General features: G+C 49.6%; 5 protein-coding genes across 10 annotated transcripts; 3 read left to right on the forward strand and 2 right to left on the reverse strand.

The window, feature by feature from the left end:
* Positions 1-604: 604 nt before the first annotated feature.
* LOC112885955 lies at positions 605-1,508 on the forward strand. The gene has a single exon (XM_025951676.1). The coding sequence runs from the start codon at positions 772-774 to the stop codon at positions 1,297-1,299; it is 528 nt and encodes a 175-aa protein (XP_025807461.1). The 5' UTR covers positions 605-771; the 3' UTR covers positions 1,300-1,508.
* Positions 1,509-5,886: 4,378 nt separating this feature from the next.
* Positions 5,887-7,424, forward strand: LOC112885216 (gallate 1-beta-glucosyltransferase-like). Its single transcript, XM_025950868.1, has one exon. It carries the CDS (start codon positions 5,887-5,889, stop codon positions 7,291-7,293), a length of 1,407 nt encoding a protein of 468 aa, XP_025806653.1. The 3' UTR covers positions 7,294-7,424.
* Positions 7,425-7,616: 192 nt separating this feature from the next.
* Positions 7,617-8,712, reverse strand: LOC112885217. Its single transcript, XM_025950869.1, has 2 exons — positions 8,499-8,712; positions 7,617-8,392 (listed from the first exon to the last, which is right to left on the reverse strand). Exons 1-2 carry the CDS (start codon positions 8,710-8,712, stop codon positions 7,617-7,619), a joined length of 990 nt encoding a protein of 329 aa, XP_025806654.1.
* Positions 8,713-16,320: 7,608 nt separating this feature from the next.
* On the forward strand, positions 16,321-21,095 carry LOC112885953 (sulfhydryl oxidase 1-like). 2 transcript variants are annotated; one of them, XM_025951674.1, is made up of 12 exons: positions 16,321-16,650; positions 17,882-17,906; positions 17,983-18,075; positions 18,427-18,608; positions 18,847-18,919; positions 19,057-19,125; positions 19,214-19,287; positions 19,371-19,518; positions 19,738-19,778; positions 19,917-20,063; positions 20,135-20,634; positions 20,727-21,095. In XM_025951674.1, exons 1-11 carry the CDS (start codon positions 16,421-16,423, stop codon positions 20,619-20,621), a joined length of 1,569 nt encoding a protein of 522 aa, XP_025807459.1. In that variant the 5' UTR covers positions 16,321-16,420; the 3' UTR covers positions 20,622-20,634; positions 20,727-21,095. The 2 variants fall into 2 exon arrangements, with proteins under 2 accessions (XP_025807459.1, XP_025807460.1); XM_025951675.1 differs by having other exon boundaries at positions 16,326-16,650; positions 20,135-20,587.
* A 702-nt stretch (positions 21,096-21,797) lies between these two features.
* LOC112885736 lies at positions 21,798-25,485 on the reverse strand. Of its 5 annotated transcripts, none has more exons than XM_025951370.1 (8): positions 24,824-25,485; positions 23,185-23,417; positions 22,952-23,023; positions 22,801-22,868; positions 22,613-22,739; positions 22,449-22,529; positions 22,267-22,345; positions 21,798-22,181 (listed from the first exon to the last, which is right to left on the reverse strand). In XM_025951370.1, the coding sequence occupies exons 2-8, from the start codon at positions 23,413-23,415 to the stop codon at positions 21,976-21,978; spliced, it is 864 nt and encodes a 287-aa protein (XP_025807155.1). In that variant the 5' UTR covers positions 23,416-23,417; positions 24,824-25,485; the 3' UTR covers positions 21,798-21,975. The 5 variants fall into 5 exon arrangements, with proteins under 5 accessions (XP_025807155.1, XP_025807156.1, XP_025807154.1 ...); XM_025951371.1 differs by lacking the exon at positions 24,824-25,485 and adding an exon at positions 23,493-24,815 and having other exon boundaries at positions 22,801-22,835; XM_025951369.1 differs by lacking the exon at positions 24,824-25,485 and adding an exon at positions 23,493-24,815.
* Between the last annotated feature and the right edge of the window lie 12 nt (positions 25,486-25,497).

A 25,497-nucleotide genomic window follows, 5' to 3' on the forward strand; every position in this document is an offset into this window, starting at 1 on the left:
TGTGCCGCTCATTTAGTCGGGAGCAACACAAGTGAATTGAACAGCTTGGAACGTGAATGTGAAGATACTAGCTAAGCTGGACTACAGGTGGATGAATGATCATTGTCGCCGAAATTAAGATAAGCAGGAGTAGGGCACTGTGCAGTGTACGAAATCCTAGGCTCCTGGCACCCGGCGCAGGTGCAGCGCACGGCGACCTGGCCGGCCGAGCACACGCGCGGCGCCCCCGCCCAGGGCCGCCTTGTAAACGGCAAGCGAGCGGAGCCACTTTCCGTGACGCGGCTGCGGCTCCGTCCCCAGGTGCCCGCCGCGACGGCGCGTCCCCAACGGAAAACCCCCGGCCGGGCGAACCGCCCAGACCCCACCACGCCCCCCACGCGCAAACCACCGCGCGTCCGCGCCAACGCCAACGCAACCCCATCCATCCCCCGCGAGAGAGCTCGCACGACACGGGACGCGAACCCGAGTCCGAGTGCAAGTGGAGCCCGGGACGCGGGCGCGCTGGCACCACCACCAAACACACGCTTGCCATCCATCACCGTCGCCTTCGGCCACACGCGTTCCCAAGCGCTTCCCCCGCGGCCCGCTCTATATAAAGCCGCGGGCGGCGTCCCCGGCCAGGGCCGCCAGGGCGCAGACCGAACCCACAACCTCATCTCGGATTCTCGGCTCATCGATCTCATCTCGAACTCGGAGTGCTTGCTTCCAGCCAGGCCATTTAGTCCGGATTCCCTTTGTGCTTCGTCGGTGATCGGCGGTGCTCGACCGGCCATGGGCAACTACATGTCGTGCACGCTGGCGAAGGCGCCGGGCGGGAGGTGCGCGAGGGTGATCCTCCCCGACGGCAGCGTCAGGCAGGTGGCGCTCCCGGCGACGGCGGCCGAGCTGATGATGGACGCGCCGGGGCACTTCCTCGTCGACGCGCGCGCCGCGGCCGTCGGGGCGCGCCTGGCCGCGCTGCCGGCCGACGAGGAGCTCGAGCTCGGCGGCGCGTACGCCACGTTCCCGATGAAGCGCCTGGGCACGCCCCTGGCGGCGGCGGACGCGGCGCGCCTGGCCGCCGCGGCCACCAGGGAGGCGCGGCGGTCGTCCGCCAAGGTGTCGGACGACCCGCCGCCCGCCGAGGTGGCCGCGGCCGCGGAGGAGAAGGCGCCGAGGCTGCGGCTGGAGGACATGGAGGTGGACGACGCGGCGGCCGCGGAGGTCGGCGCGCTCAAGCACCGGCTCGGCAATGCGCGGGCCAGGAGGCCGACGCTGGAGACCATACAGGAGGAGAATTACCTGTCGTCGAGAGCCTAAGACACGCGTGGCGTGGCCAATATTTTTTGATATGCGATTCAAGCACACGCCTTTTCTTTTCTTTCTCCGTTTCAATTTTGGAGCATTCGGTTGAACTGAAGTTCCAAAAAAACGTGTAATTGATGTAACCAAATTGTACAGACCGTGTTTTTGTGAAAAGAAAAATACATGTACACTAGGAATACTAGGTCAGGCTTTTCAGTTGTTTAGCTTTGGTCTCCTGTGCAGTCGTGTCTCATCTCACAACCTCCAGTTTAGCGTGGAATGACCGGTTCCTTTCATATTTCTTAACGTCGTTAACCACTAATAACCAGTTGAATGAGTAAAAATTTCTTCAGGAGAAGAGGAGATTGGTTCCACACTTCGTACCGTTCAAATTGGGCGTCACAAGTTACTGCACCTACTACAACTCAATAGTAGCCCAAGCTTGGTTCTTTTCTTGCTTAGCAACACTGAACACCGCAAAACAATGCCACTTTGATAGCTACAAACTTTGCAGTGATATTATGTTTATCTATTTTTCCAATAAATAATAGAACCATGCGGCTGAAGACCACATGGATCATAATAGATTAGGATCTCTCCGACCTTTGAGAAAGTAGCATTTTCATCCTACAAACAAAATCACATAACAGATGTTAAGTTTACCTAGAAGCAGGTGACCTTCGGATTCAGACGACGCAACAGAAAATTGGTCGCTGTCAGGTACTCATGTTCCATTGGTATCAGCCTATCTGTGGTTCGATCCGGGACTTTGTTTGCGGACAAAGATACCATGATGTCCCTCAAAGCAGGGTAAAGAGGGGAGTAGACTGACCAGTGAAAGCAAGGTAGGCTGGCCTAACTGGGAGTACTACTACTTGATGAAGAGAAGGAAACCCAAAAATTGCCAGCAGAGAAATGCGTTGTTAATAAGGCGAAGAAAAGCATTCTTGCCAGCAAGAAATTAGCAGAAGACATCCCGTAAAAAACCCGTCTCCCTTGCCTGAATTTTGCCGAAAAGGCAAAAGAAAAAAAAAGTCATCGAACAAGACGGTTCCCGGTCTACGCCGTCATCACTACAGTGCTGGTAGTAGTGTGGTGCACACGCACTTGACGCCTGGTACCTTGTGCTGTCCGGCTGATTGGCGTCTCAGAGCCAGACCGTGGCACGGCACGAATCGCGTGCCGCGGCGAGAGTCTGCAAGCGGCAAGCGCACCGCGGGCGTGCGAGCGCAGTCGGGCGCCGACCGACATGGTGGAATCGTCTACGTGCGCGCGTAGCGGCGTGCGTGCCCGCACGAGCAGCTCGGGCTCGGCACACAAATATGCATGGTTGACTCGTGATGGCTAGTTGAGTAGCGTGCAGGGGTGCGTGCACGGTCGCTGTGCTCGGCCGCGTCGGAAGAGCCCGAGCGCGCGCCAGCGCGACACGGTTACGCGGGCCGTGAAGAGCAGCAAGCTCGCAGGGTCAACCCCACGGCGGTGCCGATTTTTTTTTTCTCTCGCGCCGCGGCCGACACCACTCTCCCGCGGCGACCCGGCTGCGGCGGCGCGGCACGATGAACAACGTGCCACCCGCGAACCTGGCGAGGCCGAGCGACCCTGCGAGACGCGACTTGCGAGTGCCGACGCTTCGGTGGGCGGGGCCGCGCGCCGGCGCGCGAGAGCCCGCCGCCGGTTTGACGGGTTTCGTCTGGGCCGGGCGGTGGCCCGGTAGCGAGCGGCAGGATGGCAGTTGCAGGAAGGGAGCTCGTCCGACTTTAGCAGGACGGCCCAACACTCAGTTTCCGCCGCGGCAAATAGAGAGGCCGTAGCCCACATATCTCGTTGCAATGGCGAAGGTAAGCAAATTGAAAGAAGATGCACTTGATTTGTGGGGTACAGAGTTGAGCTGTGTAACAGATATATGGTAAAAAATTAAATATAATCACTAGTTTTTCTTATTTCAGTGGATGCATCTGTCAGTGTTTTTATCGTTGGCCGATGTAGGGATATCCTAAGGTAGTCTATCTAGGGATGCCCTAAGGTAGGTGATTATTTGGTGAGGGATCGCCGGATCTAAAACTCGAAGGTGAATGCAAGGACACAAGATACAAATTTAGACAAGTTCAGACCGCTAGAGTAGCGTAATACCCTACGTCCTATTTTGGGGTATTGTATATTACGCCCTGCGCTTGGGTGTTGAGTTCCTTATTGGCTGCTCTCTGTTGGTTCTCTGCCTATCCAGATATTCTTACCCTCCTTTATATATCCCAGAGAACGGGGTTCCTAATAGGATTACACGGTAGGAGTCCTAATAGGATTACAAGGTACGAGTTCTAATAGGATTACAGTGGAATTCTAGTAGGAATCAGACTTCTTTTTCCTCACGGGTAGCTTTCTTGCGGTACCTAGGGGATCTATCCTTGACAGCATCGGCACCGGCTACCTGTAATGTAGCTTCGCCCCTATCTCGTTGGGTAAAATTGTGCTGATAGGAAAATATCTACATAACTTATGGCTGATACTAGGAGACTGTTTAGATGGATTAAAGTTGAGTGTTAAATATTAGTATATATTATCATTTATATCTTTGCTAAAGTTTACTTTAAATCTTGATTAAAATTTGACTCACCCTATTAGCACTTCTATTTTAATAAACTAGTGCTGAAGTTTAGTATTTTTGAGCATTAGCAATTGGATCTAAGTGGATGTTTGGATCCAAGTGTTAAAGTTTAAAATGCTAAATTTTAGCACTAGCTTTTCCAAATAAGAGTGCAGATGGGTGGATAAAATTTTAGTCAAATTTTAAAAACTTTTGTACAAGGTATAAATGTTAATAAATACTAAAATTTAGCACTGTAGGTTGCCGATCAGATCAAGAGAAAGGTCGGTCATCCGCTCGGCCTCTACGCGAAACAGGAAACCTGGAAACATGCGGAATCGGGCACAGCAGGTGCGCACGAGACGACACGCCCGTCCGTCAGTCGTTCTCGGGGAAAGCCCCCCACTATGCCGGCCGGACGAATGGTGGTCTATGTCTCTATGACGTGTCGAGATGCCGTGCCGCCGCCCCTGCTCCGGGCGCACTTGGCTCGAGCCCCGCACGGCGCACGCAGGACATTGGTGTGTGCCTGGCCGCGCCACCGACCTGAGTAGGCGCCTAGCAGTGGGGCTGTCACGTCACGTCCTGCTTGAGCATGCACCCCTGAAACCGGCAAGCTAAAAGCGGGGAGCCGGGGAGCAAAAGGACCCGGTCAGGCTTTGTGGCCACGCGCAGTTGAACTGACCGCACGCCGCCGGCACACTGCGCGGCCAGCACCAGCAATGAGTGTGCGGGTGCGCGCGCGGCCTGCAAAAGGTTCGTGGGTCTTGCACTTTTGCATCCCCTGCACCCCGTCCTTATCCACAACGAGTTCCGTCCAGCGACCGGGAGGACGGCGGTGAGATCAGCTTCTTCGCCGCCGGCGAGTACGCGATACGTACCCGTGCACATCAACCCCTGCAGCGAGCGGTACAGTATTCTGCACGTGGATTTTGAAATCAAGGCTGCCACGACGCGCACGCCCGCCACGTTTGTGCTAAAAAAAATACGGGGTGAGCTGTCCGCGCTTACTCATCGTCGGCCGGGTCTCCAGAGTCCAACCGTCGAAACCACGTACTTACAGTCGTAACATCCCCGTCCCGACGGCCAAGAAAAATGCAGAATGGCAGCGCACGAGGATGGATTTTTTTTTTGTTCTTTTGAATAGAAACGTGAGGACGGACTTGAGGTGACCTAGGCCATGTTTGGATGACTGGGAAAGAGAAAGAGAAAGTGCAAAACTTTTGCTTTTTTGCACTTTTTTTTGCACTTTTAGATCCAAACACCCCAAAGTGCAAAAGGGCAAATGCTACCGTAATTTTGCTAATTATAGATTAATTAGGCTTAATAGATTCGTCTCGTCGTTTAGTCCTCATCTATGTAATTAGTTTTTTAATTAAACTATATTTAATACTTCTAATTAGCGTCCAAACATCTGACGTGACAGGAGCAAAAATTTTACCATTTACCCTTTTATCATTTGGGGGTGGATCCAAACATAGCCCTAGTTACTTTGGAAACCTTGCTGCTTGATTGTTCAGCTCGTGGTGTGATACGTGCAGGCGTGATGAACTAGATAGAGCTCCCTCGTGCGAAATATAAAAAACAGGTGAGGATGCCCCCCTGTTCTCGCATTGTCGATGAGTCCACACGAATCAAACTCCTTTGCTTTACTCCTCGAGCTGAACTACGTACGAACAGAGTTGGTCGTACGTACACATCAGCGATCCTTCCCGTTTGAGTGTGCTGGCCCCCAAAATGTGCAGTGCGCCAAGAACTCGAGCTGCCATTTTAAACACGCCTCGGCAGTAGCGCTGGGGGGCAGCGTGCTGTCATGTCTCCCGGCGCCGGTAAATGCACAGGGCAGCAACGCCTCCCTCCTTAAAATATATATGCCGTAGGCTTCAAGGGCTCACACACATGGCGTGTTCCTTCATCCGAAACACAGCCACGATCTTTGCTGCCGAGGGAGCAGATCAGCAGACACCACGTCAAAATCTGTTGTCTATATCATGAGCCGGGGGCAGAGCCAGGGGACCGGCATGCCGTCGTCGCAACCGCCTCCTCACGTCCTCCTCGTGTCCTTCCCTCTCCAGGGCCACGTCAACCCGCTCCTCCGCCTCGGCGCCCGCCTCGCCGCCAGGGGCCTCCTCGTCACCTTCACCACGTTCCGCCACGCCGGCCTCCGCGACCCGCGCGACGACGGCGGCGCGTGCGTCGTCGCCGGGCGGCTCCGGTTCGAGTACCTGCGGCGATCGCCGGAGGACGACGACCCGGGCCGCTACCAGGACCCCAGCGACATGCTGCGCCACGTCGCGGACGAGGGCCCCGCGGCGCTGGCCGGCCTCATCCGGCGCCAGGCCCGCGCGGGGCGGCCCGTGGCGTGCGTCGTGAACAACCCCTTCGTGCCGTGGGCGCACGACGTGGCCGGGGGCATGGGCATCCCGTGCGCGATGCTGTGGATCCAGTCCTGCGCCGTGCTCTCGCTGTACCGCCACTTCTACAGCTCCCCCGAGGCCTTCCCCTCCGAGGCCGACCCGGACGCGCCGGTCGCGGTGCCGGGCCTGCCGGCGGTGGCCGCCGACGAGCTGCCGCTCATGGTTCGCCCCGAGTACGCGCGGAACCTGTGGGGCGACATGCTCAGGGCGCAGCTCGGAGGGGTCGGGAAGACGGTGTCCTGGGTGCTGGTCAACACCTTCTACGGGCTCGAGCGGTCGGCCATCGAGGCGCTTCGCCCCCACACGCCGGTGGCGCCCGTCGGTCCGCTCCTGGAGCACGACCACCACTACGGCGACGACGACGATCCTGCGGCGGCAGATGACGACGACGACGGCTGCGTGGCGTGGCTGGACGCGCAGCCGCCCCGCTCCGTGGTGTACGTGGCGTTCGGCAGCCTCGTGAACATCGGCCGCGGCGAGATGCTGGCCGTGGCGGAGGGCCTGGCCGGCGCCGGCAGGCCCTTCCTGTGGGTGGTGCGCGACGACAGCCGCGAGCTCCTCCCGGAGGGCGCGCTCGCGGCCTGCAGCGGCAGGGGCAAGATCGTGGCGTGGTGTCCGCAGGGGCGCGTGCTCGGACACGGCGCCGTCGGGTGCTTCGTCACGCACTGCGGGTGGAACTCGGTCGCGGAGGCGCTCGCCGCGGGCGTGCCCATGGTCGGGTACCCGTGGTGGTCCGACCAGTTCACCAACGCCAAGCTGCTGGTGGAGGAGTACAAGGTCGGCGTCCGGCTGCCCACGCCGGCGACGCGGGACGCCCTCCGTGGGTGCGTCGACGAGGTGATGAGCGGGCCACAGGCGGCGGCGTTCCGGATGAGAGCGATGGCGTGGAAGGAGGAAGCGACAGCGTCCGTTGCCGATGGCGGGTCCTCGGACCGGAACCTGCAGGCTTTTGTTGAAGATATCCGTCGGTGTCATGAGAAAAGATCTGAAGGCAAAACATTTTGTCTGTAAGTTTTACCAATCAGTGTCAGAACCGCTCGCAGCTTCAGATTGTTGCGATGACAAGATCAAAATGGAATCGTGAAAAAGATTGCAAAATAAGAAATTAAGAATCTTTCCAAATTAAGCATCAGAATGTTCTTAGCGACTGATTATAAAACATATACGTGTAAGTTGTAACAGGAGCAGAGGAGCTGCACGCTCCATGGTTTCACACGGCTACGTTCATGGAGTAGCTTATTGCACTGAACTCACGATCTTTTCATGTGCGTACGTGCACATCGATTATCTTTCTGTTGCGGCGCACGAGCCCCCCGCGCGCGCGGGGTCTGTCTCTACTTCTTGCACACCACTCCAACGCCGTGGAGGCCGGTGGAGCACTTGACTCCGGCGAGCTCGTCCGAGGCAACGGCGAGCGCATCGACACCGCGGCCGTGCGCGAACCGGGCGACGGGGCAGTCGGTGGCGAACAGGCCGGACGCGGCGAAGTCCCTCTCGCCTCCCATGACGGGCATCCTGGCGGACACGTCGAGCCGGTTCACGTAGCTGCTCCGGTAGGTCTGCCCCAGCACGCCGTGCACGTCGTCGGTGAGCGAATAGAACCTGAACGCCAGGTCCAGGTGCGCGAGGCAGTCGCCATCGCGGAGCCCGTAGTTGTGGACCCTCGAGTCCTCCTCGGTGATGGGCACCGCGTTCGCCGTGATCTTGAACACCCTGGCGAGCTCCACCACGACGCCGTTGGCGGCCTTGGTCCGCGTCACCGACAGGGGCGACGACGGCGCCTCCCACCTGGCGTTCGCGACGCCCTGGACCTCGACGGGCGCGCCGTCGAAGACGATCGCGAGGCGGTCGGCCTCGTCGTCCCAGGCGGCGGTCCTGCGCGCCCCAACGTAGAGGCGGTGGCCCGAGAACTGGACGGCGATGGCCTGCACCCAGCTCGGGTCTCTCCTGGCGCCCGGGACGTGGCTGCCGATGAAGTGGGCGTTGATGTGGAGGTCGGCGTCGGAGAGGAGGCAGAAGTCCCGGCCCCTGCGCCCGTGGAAGTAGAACGTGTTGCCGTCGCCGCCGATGAAGCGCGGGTCCTCGCACACCGCCCCTGGCATGTTGCAATCTGCACGCGCAGCGTGACCATGGTCACATCAGTTTTGTGTTTTGACGTCGGCACTGGCAAATCCTATATCATCACGACACGATCTTCCTGTGCATGCACGATTTACCGCAGATGGGTTTGCAGGTCTCGCAGTCCATGTGGCACGACTGCTTGCACCTCTTGGGGCAGGTCGCCGGCGCGGTGCAGGTGGGGTACGCCGTGGTGTTCTTGCAGTAGACCACGTCGCTGCTGGGTGAAGGCGGCACCGGCACGGGTGACGGAGAAGGCAGTGGTGGTGGTGGGGACGAGACGACCGGCGGAGGCGGTGACTGCTGAGGCATCGGCGGTGGTGGGGACGACACGACGACGGGTGAAGGAGGTGACGAGGGTAACGGTGGCGGCGGCGACGGGACGACAGGAGGAGGCGGGTACGATCGGCGGCGGAGACTTCTCCTTGTCCTTGTCCTTGTCTTTGTCTTTGTTCTTGTTATCGGCAGCTAGCGCCGCCGGGGCAAGGAGCGCGAGGCCCAGGAGGAGCAGGAGAGCCCATCTCGCCACCGCCGCCATTGCTGCGCTGGTCGAGCTGCTGGCTGGTGTGCTCTGCCCTGCCGCATGGAGTCTCTATATATAGGGGTCGGCGGGTCGCCGTGCCGGAGCTTGATCCCTGTCCTCATGTCCTGTTGGAGAAACAGTGCGAGGGGGGTAAGCGATAAGCCAATACGCATGTTCCCGGCGCCGGCAGGAATGGAGACGCGCCTTTGCTTGCCTGCGCGAGCAGCACGATGATGAACAAATGTGCTCTTGTCCAAAGGAAGCTGGAAAGCTGCAAGGCAAAAATGATTCATGTGCATGATTGTGAACAATAGCACGAGAAGGTCACTTGAGCTCTACACGCGTGCAGTCAAGTCGTCTCCTACAATGCTGCATGTGTGTTCAGCCAGCGCTCATCTTGCATTGGGCAGCGTGTTTCTGATGCCGAGAGGTTGACATTGTTTAAGGTTATCTCAAACCGTCGTTCTCTGAATCCTTCTCTATATCCTTCATTTATAGACTTCTCTATAAGATTCTCTCCTCTATATCTCATTTCTCTCCAACAACGTTTTCTAAATCTCGTTCTCTATACATTAAACCCTATATTAGAAATGTATTTTATTCCAAATTTTTGTACGTACGTATTTATCATACCTCAAATGCTATGGACATATTTTATTTTTATTTAATTCAGTATTTAAAACGTAAAGAAAAAATAGAGAAGAGGAGAGATAATCTTTATATATAGAGGAAACCTGTAGCGTTCTCTATTTTAGAGGACCATTTAGAGAACGCTGCTGGAGCATATAGAGAACGGAATCTTCTCTATATATAGGGTACAGAACTGTTTAGAGAGCACCGTTGGAGACAGCCTATTACTAAACTCGGTATCTTCTCCGGAAGGCCGTCCAAACTACCGGATAAGAGAAGGTATGATGATCTTGCTGATGCGATGGTATGACTTACAAGAGATTTGGCATACGATAAGTGGGAAGTGGGGATGAAGCCTCTTTGCGTACGAGCGTCCTTGTTGAATTGTGATCTGTGAAGAGGCGGCTGCAGCTACGACGATTTAGGCTAGGTCTAATAATGGAGCCGTTTGCAGAAGCAGCTGTACACTATGAGTTTTGTAGTATGGCCACTTGGCCGTATTGACCAGTAGTTATGGGCGTGTTTGGTGCCTACTGCCACCAGAATGCCAGGCTAATAGAGTTTTAAACTTAGGTGGTTAACTTCTTCTGCTTAACCACAAGAAGAAATTGAATTGATTTATGAGAAGGGGCTGTCTATATCACATCCAGATATTTTTTCCCCTCTCCACACCCGATTTTTTTTACCATTGGATAAAGATCTGACGGTGGATCTCGTTCTTGCACTGTTTCTCTTATTCCTTCCCTTCTTCCTTCCGTACCCCCCCCCTCCCCGTGCCGTCCTGCCTTCCTAGCCGCGGGCGCGGGAGGTATCGGTGTTTTACCGCCACGCCCACTGAGGGATACCCTTGAGGTAGTGAGTTTGTAGGTAGGGTGTCGTCGAGATTAGGAAGAGCCGCCGAGAGCGTAATACCCTACGTCATGTGTGGTTTGTATTTTCTTAGATAGTGATTGGATGATCTCCTCCTATTTGGAGAAGGTCCCTGTCCACCCTTATATAGTTTGGGAGTATAGGTTTACATAGAAGTCCTAGTCAGGTACAAGTCCAGAAGTCCTATCCGAGTACTTCTGAAGTAGTTTCCTACCGTATCCGACTAGTTTCACTATTGTATGAGTAGTTCTATTGCACTACGAGTAGTTACAACAGATGTAGGGCATATGCCATGTTCCATCCCGTATCCTAAGAAAAGTACGCCAGGTGCACAGTGTACCCGGATCTGATAAGCCCCCGAGCTCTTCGTAGTCGAGTACTGCAGGTATCCGAGTACTTCTGAAGGCATCTTCAAGTTCTCCCAAACTTCATTTCAAAGGTGTCCTCCGAGTACTTCTTTAGCTGTGTCGAGGCTGTGAGGTGCTTATGCCCCGAGTAGTTGTCAAGTCTTCTTTTATATAAGATGCGATTAAACTCGCACTCCATTTAGAGTAGTCCCCGAGCCTTAGGTTGACTCGTAGAATCAGGTTGAGGGTCAATTTAATCTTGAGTCTTTTATCCCTATCTTCCAGATTTGAAAAATAAATCGCTGATAACACGTGTCCCGCAGCCCCCGAGCCTTGAATCCAAATTCCCAAGGTTTGAAATAAAAGATACAAAGAATCGTGGCATGCAATATATGATGGTGAAGATCGGCAAATCGGTTCAGTAAATTTGAAAATCTCTTTTTCGGTATGAATTCCCTGAAAAAATGGTTAAATAAATAATTTCTCCAACAAACGCCTGAAATTACCTCTCAAATCTGTCTTTGTTCCCTGAGTCAATGATTAAATAAGACCTCTGGTAATAATCTAAAAAAAATCCCTTATTTCGGAATAAAATCCCTGAAATAATGGTTAACAAACATCTACCCAAAATAAATCTTAAAAAGCCTTTTGGATCAGGTACTATCGAATAGTTTTATAGCGTCCAACGTTTAAGCATAAGAGCTGTTCCTTGAAGCACGCTGAGTGCGTTGTCCCATCGAGCCTCCAAGCTAAGGAGCCAGATGAGTAGTGTAGAGTATACGTAGCAATCGGTGGCGCCAGCCTCCGAGCCTAGGCATCGACCAAGTAGCCTCTGGATCTTGAACAGCCGATGAAGCCATCTAGTTGAAGTGGATCCCGACTAAGGTTGTAGGCGAGACGAGCAATCGAAGTAGTCGAATAGGTATAGAACTAGTCGTAAACTAGGAAACTCCTTGACATAGGAGCGATGTCCCTTCAGTAACATAGTGTACGAGTCGAAAACTAGTAATCAGTTACTGGAAGTATGGGAGCGAGACCCCTTCAGCAAACTTGCGCGTAATACCAGTCGTAAACAAGTAAAACGGAGTTATACTGGAAGTGTGAATGCAAGGTTCCTTCAGTAACCCAAGATACTAGTCGGAAACTAGTAATCAGTTTACTGGAAATATGGGAGCGAGACCCCTTCGGCAAACTTGCGCGTAATACCAGTCGTAAAACCAGTAAAACGAAATTATCCTGGAACTAGGCACCATCAGAAGATGTCTTTTTTGTTTGATTAAGGATGAAAACGACGTAGATGCTTGATATTCCAGGAATTAGGAACCTCCTGGTCATCAGGGGCTGTAATCTTATGCATAATGAAAGGCCCTGCCATCTCGAGTTAAGCTTGTGTAGCCCGGTATCATCATGAATTCATCGAAGAACCATATCTCCAACATTAAAAGAGGTTCAACATCTCGAGTTAAGCTTGTGTAGCCTGGTATCATCATGAATTCGTCGAAGAACTATATCTCCAACATTGAAAGAGCGTCGTTGAACGTTCCGGTCGTGGTAACGACGGACTCCTTGTAAGTAGCGGGTCGACTAGAACAAGATGTTGCATCTGATTTCCTCAGCTGAGTCGAGGTCGAGATGTCTTGCGGTGTCAGCCTTGCCTTCTTCAAACATCTCCAATCATGGAGACTTCTACATCACATCAGCTGGTAATATAGTTTCAGATCCGTATACGAGAAAGAAAGGTGATTATCCTGTGGCTTTGCTTGGTTGTGTGCGAACCCCCAGACTACTGATGAAATCTCATCCATCAACTTGCCGCCCTTTTGCTATTCTCGTCATTGAGTCTTTTTTTTCAATCCGTCAAGAATTAAGCCGTTGGTGCGCTTAATCAGGCTGTTGGCCCGCGGGTGAGCCACTGAAACATATTTAACTTTAATGGAACTACGTTCACAGAAATCTCAGAACTGATGCGAGTAGAAGTTGAATCCCAGATCTGCAGTGATAGTGTTGGGGAAGCCAAAATGATGTAAGATATCGCAGAAGAAAGTAACCACTCGATCCGCAGAGAGCATTACGATTGGCTTGTACTCGATCCACTTGGTAAACACGTCAATAGCCACCAACACGTGTGAAACCTTCTGGCGCAATTGTTAAGGGTCATATCATGTCCAAGCCCCAGCATGCAAACGGCCATGATGGTGGTACGGTGATGAGGTTATGAGCCGGAATATGGGACTGCCTGCCAAAGAACTGGCAGTTGGTACACCGGCGGATGAGTGCTTTGGTATCTGCCAAAATAGTCGGCCAGTAGAAACCAGATCGAAAAGCCTTGCTGACTAGTATGCGAGAAGCCGCGTGGTTCCCGCACATGCCTTCGTGAATCTCTTGGAGTATCTCTTTGCCCTTCTCTGTGCTGACACACTTCATGAGTATGCATTAGGATGGAAGTAGCTTCTGCGCTTTTAGGGTCGACGCCGGGGAGTAGTTTGTGCTCTGGATGTAGTCGATGAAGGCCACCCTCCAGTTGACCTCGATCATCAAGACCTCTCGTTGTTAGAGACCTTGAATAGTATTTGGAACACATACTTGAGCTGTTCTCCTCTCAGGCTGATGAAAAGTACTCCCGCGCCACCGCCGCCGAGTTTGAGTGAGCCGTCAAAGTACATGATCCAATGCTCTAACTGGTTGGCTGGGGCTTCTACTTGGTTTTCTCGCCACTCCGCCATGAAATCGACTAGTGGCTACGACTTGATGGCCGTCCGGGGCTTGAAGTCAAGTGTGAGAGCTCCCAGCTACACAGCCTACTTGGAGATGCGCCCAGTAGCTTCCCGATTGTGGAGGATATCCGCCAATGGGAAATCGGAGACCACCACGATATTGTATGCGTCGAAATAATGGCGAAGTTTCCTGGAGGTAATGAGTATACCGTAAAATAGTTTCTAAATTGTCGGGTAACGAACCTTGGATTCAGAGAGGACTTCGCTGATGAAGTAGACTGGTCACTACACCCTGAAGGCGTGGCCTTCCTCCTGGCGTTCCACCATGATTGCCATATTGATGACGTGAGTAGTCGCGGCGATGTAGAGTAGCAGATTCTCTCCTGGTTGGGGAGCCGTCAGGATGGAGGGTGACTGAAAATTGTGCTTGAGATCTTGCTGCACCTGGTGTGCCTCCTCGGTCCACTGGAACTTGTCGTGGAGCTTGAGCAATTTAAAGAAGGGTAGTTCCTGTTCCCCAAGTCGGGAGATGAATCGATTCAAAGTCGAGTTTGTAGTGGGACTTAGATTATGTGGTCCCCTCAGATTGGTTTGAGTCCGATCCGACTAGTTCTGTTGCATCATGAGTGGAAGTCGCGTCGAAAATAGACATCTTTTCGATCTGCAGGGCCAGATCGGGGAGCAGCAACTCGTCGAGGTTGCTGCTTCGAATCGATAAAGAGGCCTCCGCCTCTCTGGAGTTGGCTAGGTGGCTGTTGAAGCCACCCAAACCGTTGGGGACACAGATCCAGGAGCTGAAGATGAAAGTTGTGCCCTCGTTGAGCACACTCGCTGGTGAAGTTGAAGGATGCCATTAAATTCTCCGGTAGATGCTCGATGACCACCCCCTACCGAGGGATGCAGATCCAGCAGCCGAAGATGAAAGTTGTAGGTAGGGTGTAGCCGAGATCAGAAACTCGAAGGTGCAAAGAACACAAGGTTTAGACAGGTTTGGGCCGCCGAGAGCGTAATACCCTACGTCCTGTATGGTTTGTATTTCCTTATGTAGTGATCGGGTGATCTTCTCCTATTTGGAGGGGGTCCCTTTTCACCTTTTTATAGTCTGGGAGGATAGGTTTTCATAGAAGTTCTAGTCAGGTACAAACCTAGGAGTTCTACCCGAGTACTTCTCGGATAGTTTCATACAGTGTCCGACTAGTTTCACTACCGTATGAGTAGTTCGACTGCACTACGAGTAGTTACAACAGATATAGGACGTGGACCATGTCCCATCCCGTATCCTAGAAAAAGTACGCCACGTGCATAGTCCTGTGTACCCGGGTCTGACAGGAGGGTGTCGCCGGAGCCTGCGCTGGCGGCGGCAGGTGCGGGGCTTCGGCACCTGCCCCTTCCGGCGGCGCCACCGCGCCATGGCTAGGCCCTCCCGCGCCCGGTGCGGGGCTTCGCCTACCCCTCCCGCCGCCCCCGCCTCCGCCACCGTCTCAGTGCTCGCCCCCGCTGCTTCCACAGGCCAACCGGCTATCCACCTACCACCCACGGCCGGCGGTGCCCGCGCCACCCCGCCACCCCACCGGCATGAACTGCCACCACCGCCTGCTACCATGCCACCCCGGAGCTCCCTCTGGGATCTCCGGATATAGGTACACCACCTCCCCAAACCCCGGACCCTAAAGACCCCGAACCCTACCCCTAAAAGCTCGCCGGAGCTTCTCGGGATCGAGGAAGATGAGGCCGGGTGGCATCCCCTCATTGGCTACAAATTCGAGTGTGGGGAGGTTTGAAACTTCCCATACGAGAAATACTCACTCGAACCAAAATTGGTCAGCCACAAAAATGCCAGGCCAAAATTGTTGTTTTGGGCTAGTACTTAGGTTTCGACCTATTCCTAAAAATTGTTCTTACATGATCATTATCTGCAATGACAATTCTAACTTGAACGAGAGTCCTAAATTTAGCACAGCCATGTTTATTTGGCCTGAATCTGGTTGAGGGCCAAAGTTTGACCTTACCAAGAAAAACTTTGCTGCCCCGAGCAATCCTAGTACAAACTTGGCTGTCCGTGTTTGGAACGCCTGATTCTCATGCTTGTTTGATAATCAATATTCAAACGACTACTTCTTCTAAATGAAAGCCAATAAACATTTGGACATTGTGTTCCTCATAATTATGTCTACAGTTGAAGATCCATGTTGGCCACATGTCAACTTCAAAGGAATAATGGCATGTATCCCCACGTGTAGTACCCATACTAGTGGTAAAAAAATGGCTTTTTCATGATTCAGTCACTTATGTTCAAATGAAGTGTACAAAATTCATCCTGGTTAGAAACTAAACATCGCATCTTAAGCCAAGCTCCAGTACTCCTGAATTTTAAGAGTTTTGAGCCCAGCTCATCTTCTTCTTCGTCATCTAAATTCAAACTTGTACCTTCTCGACCTGTCTTCTCCTCATCTCGTTTCTCTGTCGATCTTCCGTTCCCTGCGTCTGCGTGGTGTGCCTGTCTCCCCCGCATCGCACCATCTCATGGTTTGACCTGCAAAAAGCGTTGAGTGGCGTCGCACCCAATGACCCAACCCCACGCTAAATAACATCCTCAGGTCCACGGTGCAGCCCTTCTCGACACGCTGCCACTGGGCCAGGCCTTCCCTCGACACCCTCCGGGACCCGCACGTCAGCCAGCGACTGCCGCTCGACCCACCTTCTATAGCTTTTACAGCAAGCGAAAAAACGAAGACGCACCCCGGGAAATTGCATAATTACGCAATAGGGCAGGCGCAAGCGTAATTACGCAAAAGCTTCTCCCAAAGAGGCGAAAAAATCGTCTAAAACCCAGCCTGCTAGTCCAACCGGGAGGACTCTACCGAGGGGGGCAGGTGTCCGAAACGGATCACCAAATCCCGCCCGGGCAGCCGAGAGATCCGAGCCCGCCGCGATCCATGGCCGCCACGACGGCGGCGGCGGCGGCCCGCCTCCTCATCGTCCTCGCCGCCTTCCTCGGCGCGGCGCCGCGCGGGGCGGACGCGCTCCGGTCGCTCGGCGTCGGGGGCGCGGGCGCGGCCGGCGGCGCCCACGGCGACGCGGCCGTGGACCTCGACGCCACCAACTTCACCGCCTTCCTCCAGGCCTCGCCGGAGTCGTTCGCGGTCGTCGAGTTCTTCGCCCACTGGTCGGCCCCTCGCCTCTGACTTGATTCGTTCGTTTTTCCTTTCGTTCCCGCTGACTCGAATTCGATGCGGCTGGGTTCGTTCCGAGTCGATCGGTGCGTTAGTCTCTGAATCGCGGAACTGCTGGAGATTGTGATCTTCTGGCGTTCTCGATCTATGCCTCGATATTGAAAATGATTAGCTCGTCTCGCTTGTGGGCGACGCCTGAATAAGATAGCTCGATCGAATTTTGTTGGTTTTCAATTACGCTAGGATTGTTTTGGTTGTGTAAGGCCCGTCGGGTAGGATGGATGCGTGTGGCTCACGCCGAATAGTGCTCCTCACTTGTACTTTGAGATGTAATGTTTAGAGTCAGAGACTGTGAGATGTCCTGTATAAGCTGCAAGTGTAAACATGAAGTCTGATAGAGTGAAAACGTACGAAATAGATCTCTACGACCATCTGTTAAAAGGTAAGAGGAACTTTATGACTTGGTTCCTCCATGCTTCGGATCCTCAACTATCGCAGTAATTGCTTCAGTACTTCTTCCAGGGTATAGCTTTATCTAATATGGTTGTTGGCTATACTTAGCATTGAAACTACATTTTAAATTGTATGCTGGGTGAAAAGCTATTTTTTCGCACTATATGTGAGTTCCTCATATACTGCGGTGTAACCTGTAGCAGATGTGAAGTCTGTCTTCGCTGTTATGTTTCTTCCTGAAGCTGTACTTAGCCGATATTACAGTTAAACTGCTACATGGGCAAAATGATGATTTTATTGACTCTATAATGTCTGCCAAAAATTAGAAGATCTGACATTTGATATGTCTTGCTCCTAAATGGACAATCTATATGATACCTGCCAAGCTGCTCTGGTTGAAGTTTCCCTGAGTATAATGTATTTTATTTCTTATGTTTTATTTAGAAGACATTAATCACAGATATGGCTGTGAAGCGATGTCAATTTAGTATCTAATTATCCATTATCCATATCCCCAATTTCTGAAGGCATTTTGTAGTTGAATAAAATTCTAGACTGCTGGTTGCCATATCTGAACTTATTTTTCGTACTGGTGAAGAGTTGGCCAACATCATCCAGTAGTATTTTGATTGGCCGATGACCGCAGTGTGCTGCTTACTTCTATGGCAAAAAACTTTTGAAAGTTTCTTACACCATCGATTTTCTGCTTATGTCATTTCAACCTGTCTTGTTTAATTGCTACTAACTGGAATGCATGCCATGTTTGCTCAGGTGTCCAGCCTGCAGAAACTACAAGGTATGTGACCTGCAGTAGACTGTTCTATGATCTGAAATGCTTCTCCTGCTGATCTCAATTTCATCTTCATATGCAGCCTCACTATGAAAAGGTCGCAAAACTTTTCAATGGTCCAGATGCTGCACATCCAGGGATTATTGTGATGGCACGGGTTGATTGCGCATTAAAGGTACAGTAGCTCCAGTGAATGGTGATGATTTTTTACCAATTTCCTTAGTCTAGACAACACACTTTGGAAGGGATTTTCTGTGATCCAGTCTCACCTTAACTGAGTAATGATGACATTACCTATAGAATTATTAGTGAATAATTTAACCTTTTGTTTCGCTATTGTTATAGGTACAAATATAGAAAGTTCTCTCTTATGTAGCATAGCTCTTAATTTCATTTAGTTTAGTTCCAGTGCTATGCTGGAAGATTATTAAGCTGGTAAATAATGATAACCTGTTAAATACATCATGTTATGGTTTGCATTGGCTTACAGTAATGCCTTATTTCTTTTGCTTGTTCGACAGCACAGGTGAACTTGGATCTTTGCAATAAATTCTCTGTTGACCAGTATCCTTTCCTTGTATGGGGTCCGCCAGCAAAATTTGATTCCCCTCAGTGGAAACCGAAGCAAGAGAATAGTGAATTAGAATTAATTGATGATAGAAGAACAGCAGAGCGTTTACTTAAATGGATAAATAAGAAGATGAGAAGGTAAGTTGCTGTGTATTAATTACACTTTAGATCATATTTTCGTATCGAATCATCAGCTCTTTGTATTGTCTTTGTATTTCATTGCCTGTGTTTATTCGGAAGTGTGTTGGTGGGTTGGTTTAGGCCTGATACTGTTATTCATATGCCTTTAGGAATTGGTCTTTGGTCTGATGTAAGCATGTAACCATTATATACATGTTCCATTTTTTATTGATCCAATCATCTTTTTTTTTTCCAGCTCTTTCAGTTTAGATGACAAAAGGTATGAGAATGAAAGTGCGCTCCCAAAAAATGCTTCAGATCCTGAACAGGTGCGGTTACATAGTGGATTTCTTTAGTTGATTTGCATGAGATCTTATTTATACAAGTTGATTTGCATGAGATCTTATTTATACACAATTATTCAGTCCTTATGAACCATTATTTACTATTTTATTTATTCTTATAGATTGTCCGAGCAATTTATGATGTTGAGGAAGCAACAGCTCATGCATGGCAGATAATTTTGGAGAATAAGGTTCGAGTCAAATGATCAAAATTTTACAATTGATGCTTTGTTTGCTCCTCATTTGCTGACCATTGCTAGTGTTACCTGCAAACTGTAGATGATCAAACCAGAGACTCGTGACTCACTCATTAGGTTTTTACAAATTTTGGTGTCTCATCATCCATCCAAGAGGTACAGAGGTGATCTTTTGAGATTATACTAGTGCAATATGCATAGCTATCCTGTATTATGCATTTTTTTGCTTGATTGCTTAGGTGTCGAAGGGGATCTGCTGACCTACTTATTAACTTTGATGATCACTGGCATACAAACCTCTCATTAAATTCACAAGAGAGTTCGACATTGTTAACAAGTGTTGCAGGAGACAACATCTGTGGAAAGGGGGTGCCACGTGGATATTGGGTACGCCTTCTGTGCTAAATTGTGAATTCTTGGTCTGCTTGTATTGTGTGTGTTTCCCCCCTGCAATAGCACTTACATTTTCCAATCCACGTAATTGAGCCCTTCAATTGCTTTTGGCTACAACTATTTGTTTTGAATGTTCAAGGAATTTAGATATCTTCCTTCCAATCTTTGTTAGCTTGAGTTTACGTTTCTTATATCTGTGTACTCTTGTTGCAGATGTTCTGCCGTGGAAGTAAAAAGGAAACAAGAGGATTTAGGTGATGTCTGCTATCTACATTTTATATTGAAAGTTTTCCATGGGAAAAAAAATTTGTTTACTATTCTCCAGATTCTTTTTAATACTTCATTGAGAAACTGAATATCACCTGAAACTAACATTTCTTTTCTTGTTTCAGCTGTGGTCTATGGGTTTTGCTGCATTCACTAACTGTTCGAATCGGAGATGGAGAGAGCCAATCAACATTTACATCAATTTGTGATTTCATCCACAATTTCTTCATCTGTGAGGAATGCCGCAAGCACTTCTACGAAATGTGTTCAAGGTTTGGAAAGCCCACTTTGGTTGTATTGCCACTAAATCTACCGCATGCCTAATTGTTACCTTCACCTGCAGTGTATCAGTCCCCTTCAAATCTGCCCGTGACCTCACCCTCTGGCTATGGAGAGCACATAACAAAGTAAATGAGAGGTTGATGAAGGAAGAAAAGGATTTAGACACGGCTGATCCTTCCTTTCCTAAGGTTATCTGGCCTCCAAAGCAGCTCTGCCCATCATGCTGCCGTTCTTCAAGTAGGACTGCTGATGGAGCCATGCAGGTTGAGTGGGATGAGGATGAAGTATTCCATTTCTTGGTTGACTACTATGGGAAGAAGCTTGTATCATCCTACAGGGAGACCTCCATGGATTCTCATCTTCTAGTAACGAAACAAGTAGGCTCAATTTCTGACGATTCTTCCGCAGCCAGTGCTGCAACAGTCCCAATCGGAGCCGCCCTGGGTGTCGCTGTTGCTAGCTGTACATTTGGGGCACTAGCTTGCTTCTGGAGGACCCAGCAGAAGAACAGAAAGTACTACCATTTACGTTCTTTAAAGAAAATTTGACTAAACATTTTAGGTCTGTAGGATGCCAGTGCTAATCTGTTCTTCGTGGCTTCATATCATAGAGAAGTGATTAGGATCTTTTTGTCTCCTTTGTTGATTTGACAGGCAAAGAAAGAACTGGAACTGAAAAATAGTGCACAACTTGCAAACCTAAACCGCATGTCTGCATCAGGAGGAGCCTCCGTGAATGTATATTTTCTGGACGGGTTGGCATGTACCCGAAAGAGTCCAAAAGGTCATCGCTCATCAGATGAAAAACATACAGAAGTACGAAGATTTACTCGTGACTCAGTCACGTGATTGTTTTGTGCAACGACGTGAACTTTGTTGCAACAGGTCGTATAGGTTGAACGTTGAAGCTTTGTTCTTACCTTGTAGCCGTCCTTTTGGATGCCTTTCTCAGGGTACTGATGTAATTTTATACCAAAGTAATTAGTGAAAACTAAAATTAAAATTTTGATCTTGCGTCCCTTATCCTGAAATGAAACCTCCTATGCACTGGAATAGCTATGCTACTGTACGTGTTTATGCAATAGAACTTGTGAAGCATCTGCAATAATTTTTCTCTGTCGAAACTACTCAAGTATCATAAATAAGTTTAACTCGAACCGTGTAGAAATTATTTGAATATACTCGCCTTCAAAGTTATTTTCGGGTTGTTACAAGATTTACATATGTTAGTACTAGAGACTAAAACTTATATTTTAAAGGCCAAATGTCGACATCTCGATTACCAGACCCAACGACACGCTAGTGTCGAACTGCCGATCTCTGGCCGCCGCCACCACGCCAGACCGCGCCCACACCTGGTTCTTGCTGAGGGCAATCCCAAAACATAGCCTCTATGTTGCTATATTATATCATCAACAAGATACCACCTTTAAAAAATCATATTTTACAATTTATGATGTTTTGGGGTGGACTTCTATTAAATCCATTCTTTTTTCTCCAACTATCATATTTATTCTCCATTTATTACGAAAACATCGCCTCACTCCCAATGCACAACTTGTAGTGTCTAGTGTATTGATTTACATGTTGACACTGGATCTTACATAAGAACTAGTTTCTTCGTCTCTCCACTCTCTTATTTATTATGGTGCCACCTAAACTAAAAATCCTAAGTAGCAGTATAAATTAATACTATAAAAGCCATGATACATGGAGGATTGGAGATGGCATGACACGCTCTTTGATGCACCACGCCCATACACAAACAATGAAACCGTCAATTCGCCTTCCATTTTTCTCTGCATCGGCTTGACAAATCGATTCTCAGCTAGTACATCATCTAGTTATGCACAGGAAGCCCACTTCACCTTCATTTGAAGAGAGTAATCACGTACAATGGTCTCTATACAAAGCTGCCGGCAGCAGCCAAATATACACCTACTATGTACAATTGCAAAGCTGTACAGGCAAATTTCATCTGAACCTCAGTCCTTCGTTCCAGTTCGTTGAAGGTTCCGCAGCCAGCGCACACTACTGGATGCTGATGACGTGCTGCTGCGGCTGCGCGCTCTCCGCTCCCACAGTTTCTGAAACCTGCTCGTGCACACCCTGCATCGTCACGCTTCACCATTTCAGCTTGAAACCGCATGCGCAATTTTTCAGTGTGATCTTCTGAAAGATTTTTCAGACAAACCTGCCGCCGGCTGCGCCGATGAAGCAGCTCGGCAACCGCTACCAGTATGATGTACACCGGTATGACGACTCCCGCTGTTCTGAGCATCAGCAGCTGGTTTTTCAATTTTCAGAAGCATGCATGTTTGTGCTAGGTTAGTCAGGTTTAATATGCATGTGGTTGATCAGATTGCGGAGCCTTACAGTGAGCATGGCGACGGTATAGGCGCCTTGGTCGCCGAGGAGAACCGAGAGGGCGTCGTGGAGGACCAAGAGAACCATCAACTGGAGTTGGGTGTTTCAGAATGTTACTGTCCGGTGCTGGGACGAACAGAAGGTATGCATCTTTCACCGGCACTACTACTTACGGTTATAGCGATTATGCGACAGCAGATTACGCCTGTAGGAGTTGAAGTCTGGCGGTCGTACTCGTAGCTTGTTGATGTGACAGATGTTTGGTCAGCGTACGGCCGTGCTTGAATGTAACCAGGAGCGCTGCAGTTGAGATCGATCATACTTTTGTCCTTGTGATAACAGGTGAAGTTCTATAAGTTACCTGAAGAAAATCGTGTTTCTTCCATGCTGAAACAGCTTTGAAGAGGTAGTGTAATTCGGTGTAAATTGCTGAGTGATCATGAATAATCAGTTGTTTATGCGCGAAGTTGTTTGAACAAGCTGGGTACTGGATGAGCGGTGAAGAATTTTACCTGAAGGCAGATCTCGCATATGGTGTCTCCCTTCTCGTCGCACCACCTCTGGATGCATTTGCGATGAGCGTACTGCAATAGAACATCTTTTTAACTTAACCCACGCAAGCCTTTTCTCCTTTCGGAACAAATTTGTTGGATTCTACAGTCTAACATGTTCCGTACTGCTGAAAAGTAAAGAGTGGAAACCTCTTCCTCTGAAAAAGAATTGCTGAAACGTGATGCCGTTTTACCTTCAAGCTGCCCTTGCAGGAGCAAGGGGCCTCCATGTAGGCCTCATCATCATCATCCTGGCAGATTCTGCATTCTACCAAGACGCTACTCGTTGCCCTGCCCTCTTCAACAGCGGCATCATCACACGCAGTCATTGTGGAAGAAGGCGCATCGGAGGCCTCATCAATGGCAGACTGAAGAGTCGACTCCGTGAGCAATCGGCCCGCCATTACCACGAAATGGTCCGCCATCTCTGGAAGGACAAGAACGAAATCAAGACGGGCATCTCTTCATTCCAAGCAAAGGGAATAAGGGAAAGAACCATTACCTGAAATTGGAAGATCGAAACAAAAAAAATTATCTAATGCACGAGATTTCGCAGGATATCTGTCATATGTATGGTTACTCAAAGGTAGCTCCTTTTTTTCTTTGCTCAACGGAACAGATAGAGGAGCATGAGAAAACAGAGGTTAAGAACGATCAAGAGGCAAAAGGGGGCAGCAAGCTGGAGGAGAAGGCTTGCAACGAAAGGTTTGGATATCTGAGGCACTGAGAGAATGGTACAGGGAAGCAAGAGATGGAGTAGGCGTCCCTTGCTATCATTGGACTTTGCTTGCGTCTGAAACATCTTATGCTCTGATGACATGCTTGATTGTTAGTGCATGCAGAGAACAAGGCACCGAGAACAAACAAAATGTTGCTTATTGACCCGAGAAAGCAATTCTTTTCCGCTGAAACTCAAGCAACTGGCTGAGCACAACTGCAGGGGAGAAAAACTTGCGTCCTCAAGTTATACCATATTGCTCTAAGCATCCAGCTGACCCTTGAGATCAAGAAATTTAGCATTGTTGTGGTATGACGGCAAAGCTGCATTGCCCATGTTCATCACAGACTGACATCCTCGTTCGTTTGTCACAAATTTTGTGGAGTTGTGGTTGGGGTTGGGGAGCGGGGAAGTTGACGTGTGAAGAAAGGTGTTGCATGATGGATTAGGGCCCAGATATCCAGTCTCAACTTTCGTACACGTCTCCATGACTTGTTACGGACGGATGTGAGGAATCTCTAGTCCTACCGGGTGATGATACCATTTTCCGCCCTTCGCAACAGTTATTTTGCATGTTTCACGATTTGGTGCTTAATACTCCCTCCAGTTCGAAACATAGGTTGTTGTTTTAAAATTTTTGTCTGTCAAACTTTTTTTAAATTTGACAATATATAATAGATGCTAATAGATCACCATGAAAGGTACAATCAATGTACTTAATTATTATTATTATTAGAAGCATCATATTTTCATGTAAATTATTGGTCAAATCCTCGCACAGTAGATCGTGTTGATGTCCTAAGGACATATATTTTGAATATGATGGAGCAAGGAAAAACAGCTCGTTTTAGAACAATTATTATTATTGAAAGAAATTATATTTATAAGAATGTCATTTATTTATGCATAGAAAAGGGGGCTAGATTTTAGGCCAAGATGTAGGATAACCGCTCCACCTCATCAGCCTAAAACTATGCTAGCAAGACGCTCTCTGACGTACTCGCAATTGTTAAACAGTGATGCAGGAGATTTGGAAAGATATAAAGCCACCTATAACTATTTTTTAAGAAACATAGTACAGAAACAGATGCTCACAAACACGCACGTACACTCACCTTTAAAATACCACCCTCCTGGGTGCTATGCGCTATGGGTATTCACCCTTGTCGACATCTCTTTGTGTCGTATCGCCGTAGCTTTCGACGCTAGTAAGTTCCAAAGCCAAATGCCATCTTGGAGGAAAGTTCTATTTATCATGACTTTTTGATAAAATCATTAGTTTTAACATGGCTTTACCAGAAAAGAGAAAAAGAGTTGCTCAATCACAGGGACGGATTTAGAGGGGGTGTAGAGGGCTGGAGCCCCTACTGCCCAAAAACTCCATTGCAAACAAATAAGGAAGATGAGGGAAAAGGAAAAGAAAAAGAAAGGGAGAAGAGGCGGAGATGGAGAAGGAAAAAGAAGCAAGTCCCCTCCCAAAACACCTAATCCCGACCTCCGCCACCACTCAACCAATCAAATGCCGCTAAAAAATCTCTTAACTCTAGCAAAACAATTTTTTTTTCGAAAAACACTTCAAGTTTTTTTCTGAGATAAACACCTCAAGCTTTTATTAGCCTTCAAATTTGTCAAGCAGATGAAAACAAAAATGAAAGGCATTCACCCTCATGATCCCGCATCCTATCCAACGGTCCTGATCTTTCGTCCACCATTCCAGCGTCGAATCTCCAAGCCCGCAAAACCCTAGCCCAACTCCTCCCGACTATAAAGGCCTCCACCTCCTGCCTCC

This window comes from Panicum hallii, chromosome 3 (assembly GCF_002211085.1).
Source record: "Panicum hallii strain FIL2 chromosome 3, PHallii_v3.1, whole genome shotgun sequence".
Classification (NCBI taxonomy): domain Eukaryota; kingdom Viridiplantae; phylum Streptophyta; class Magnoliopsida; order Poales; family Poaceae; genus Panicum; species Panicum hallii.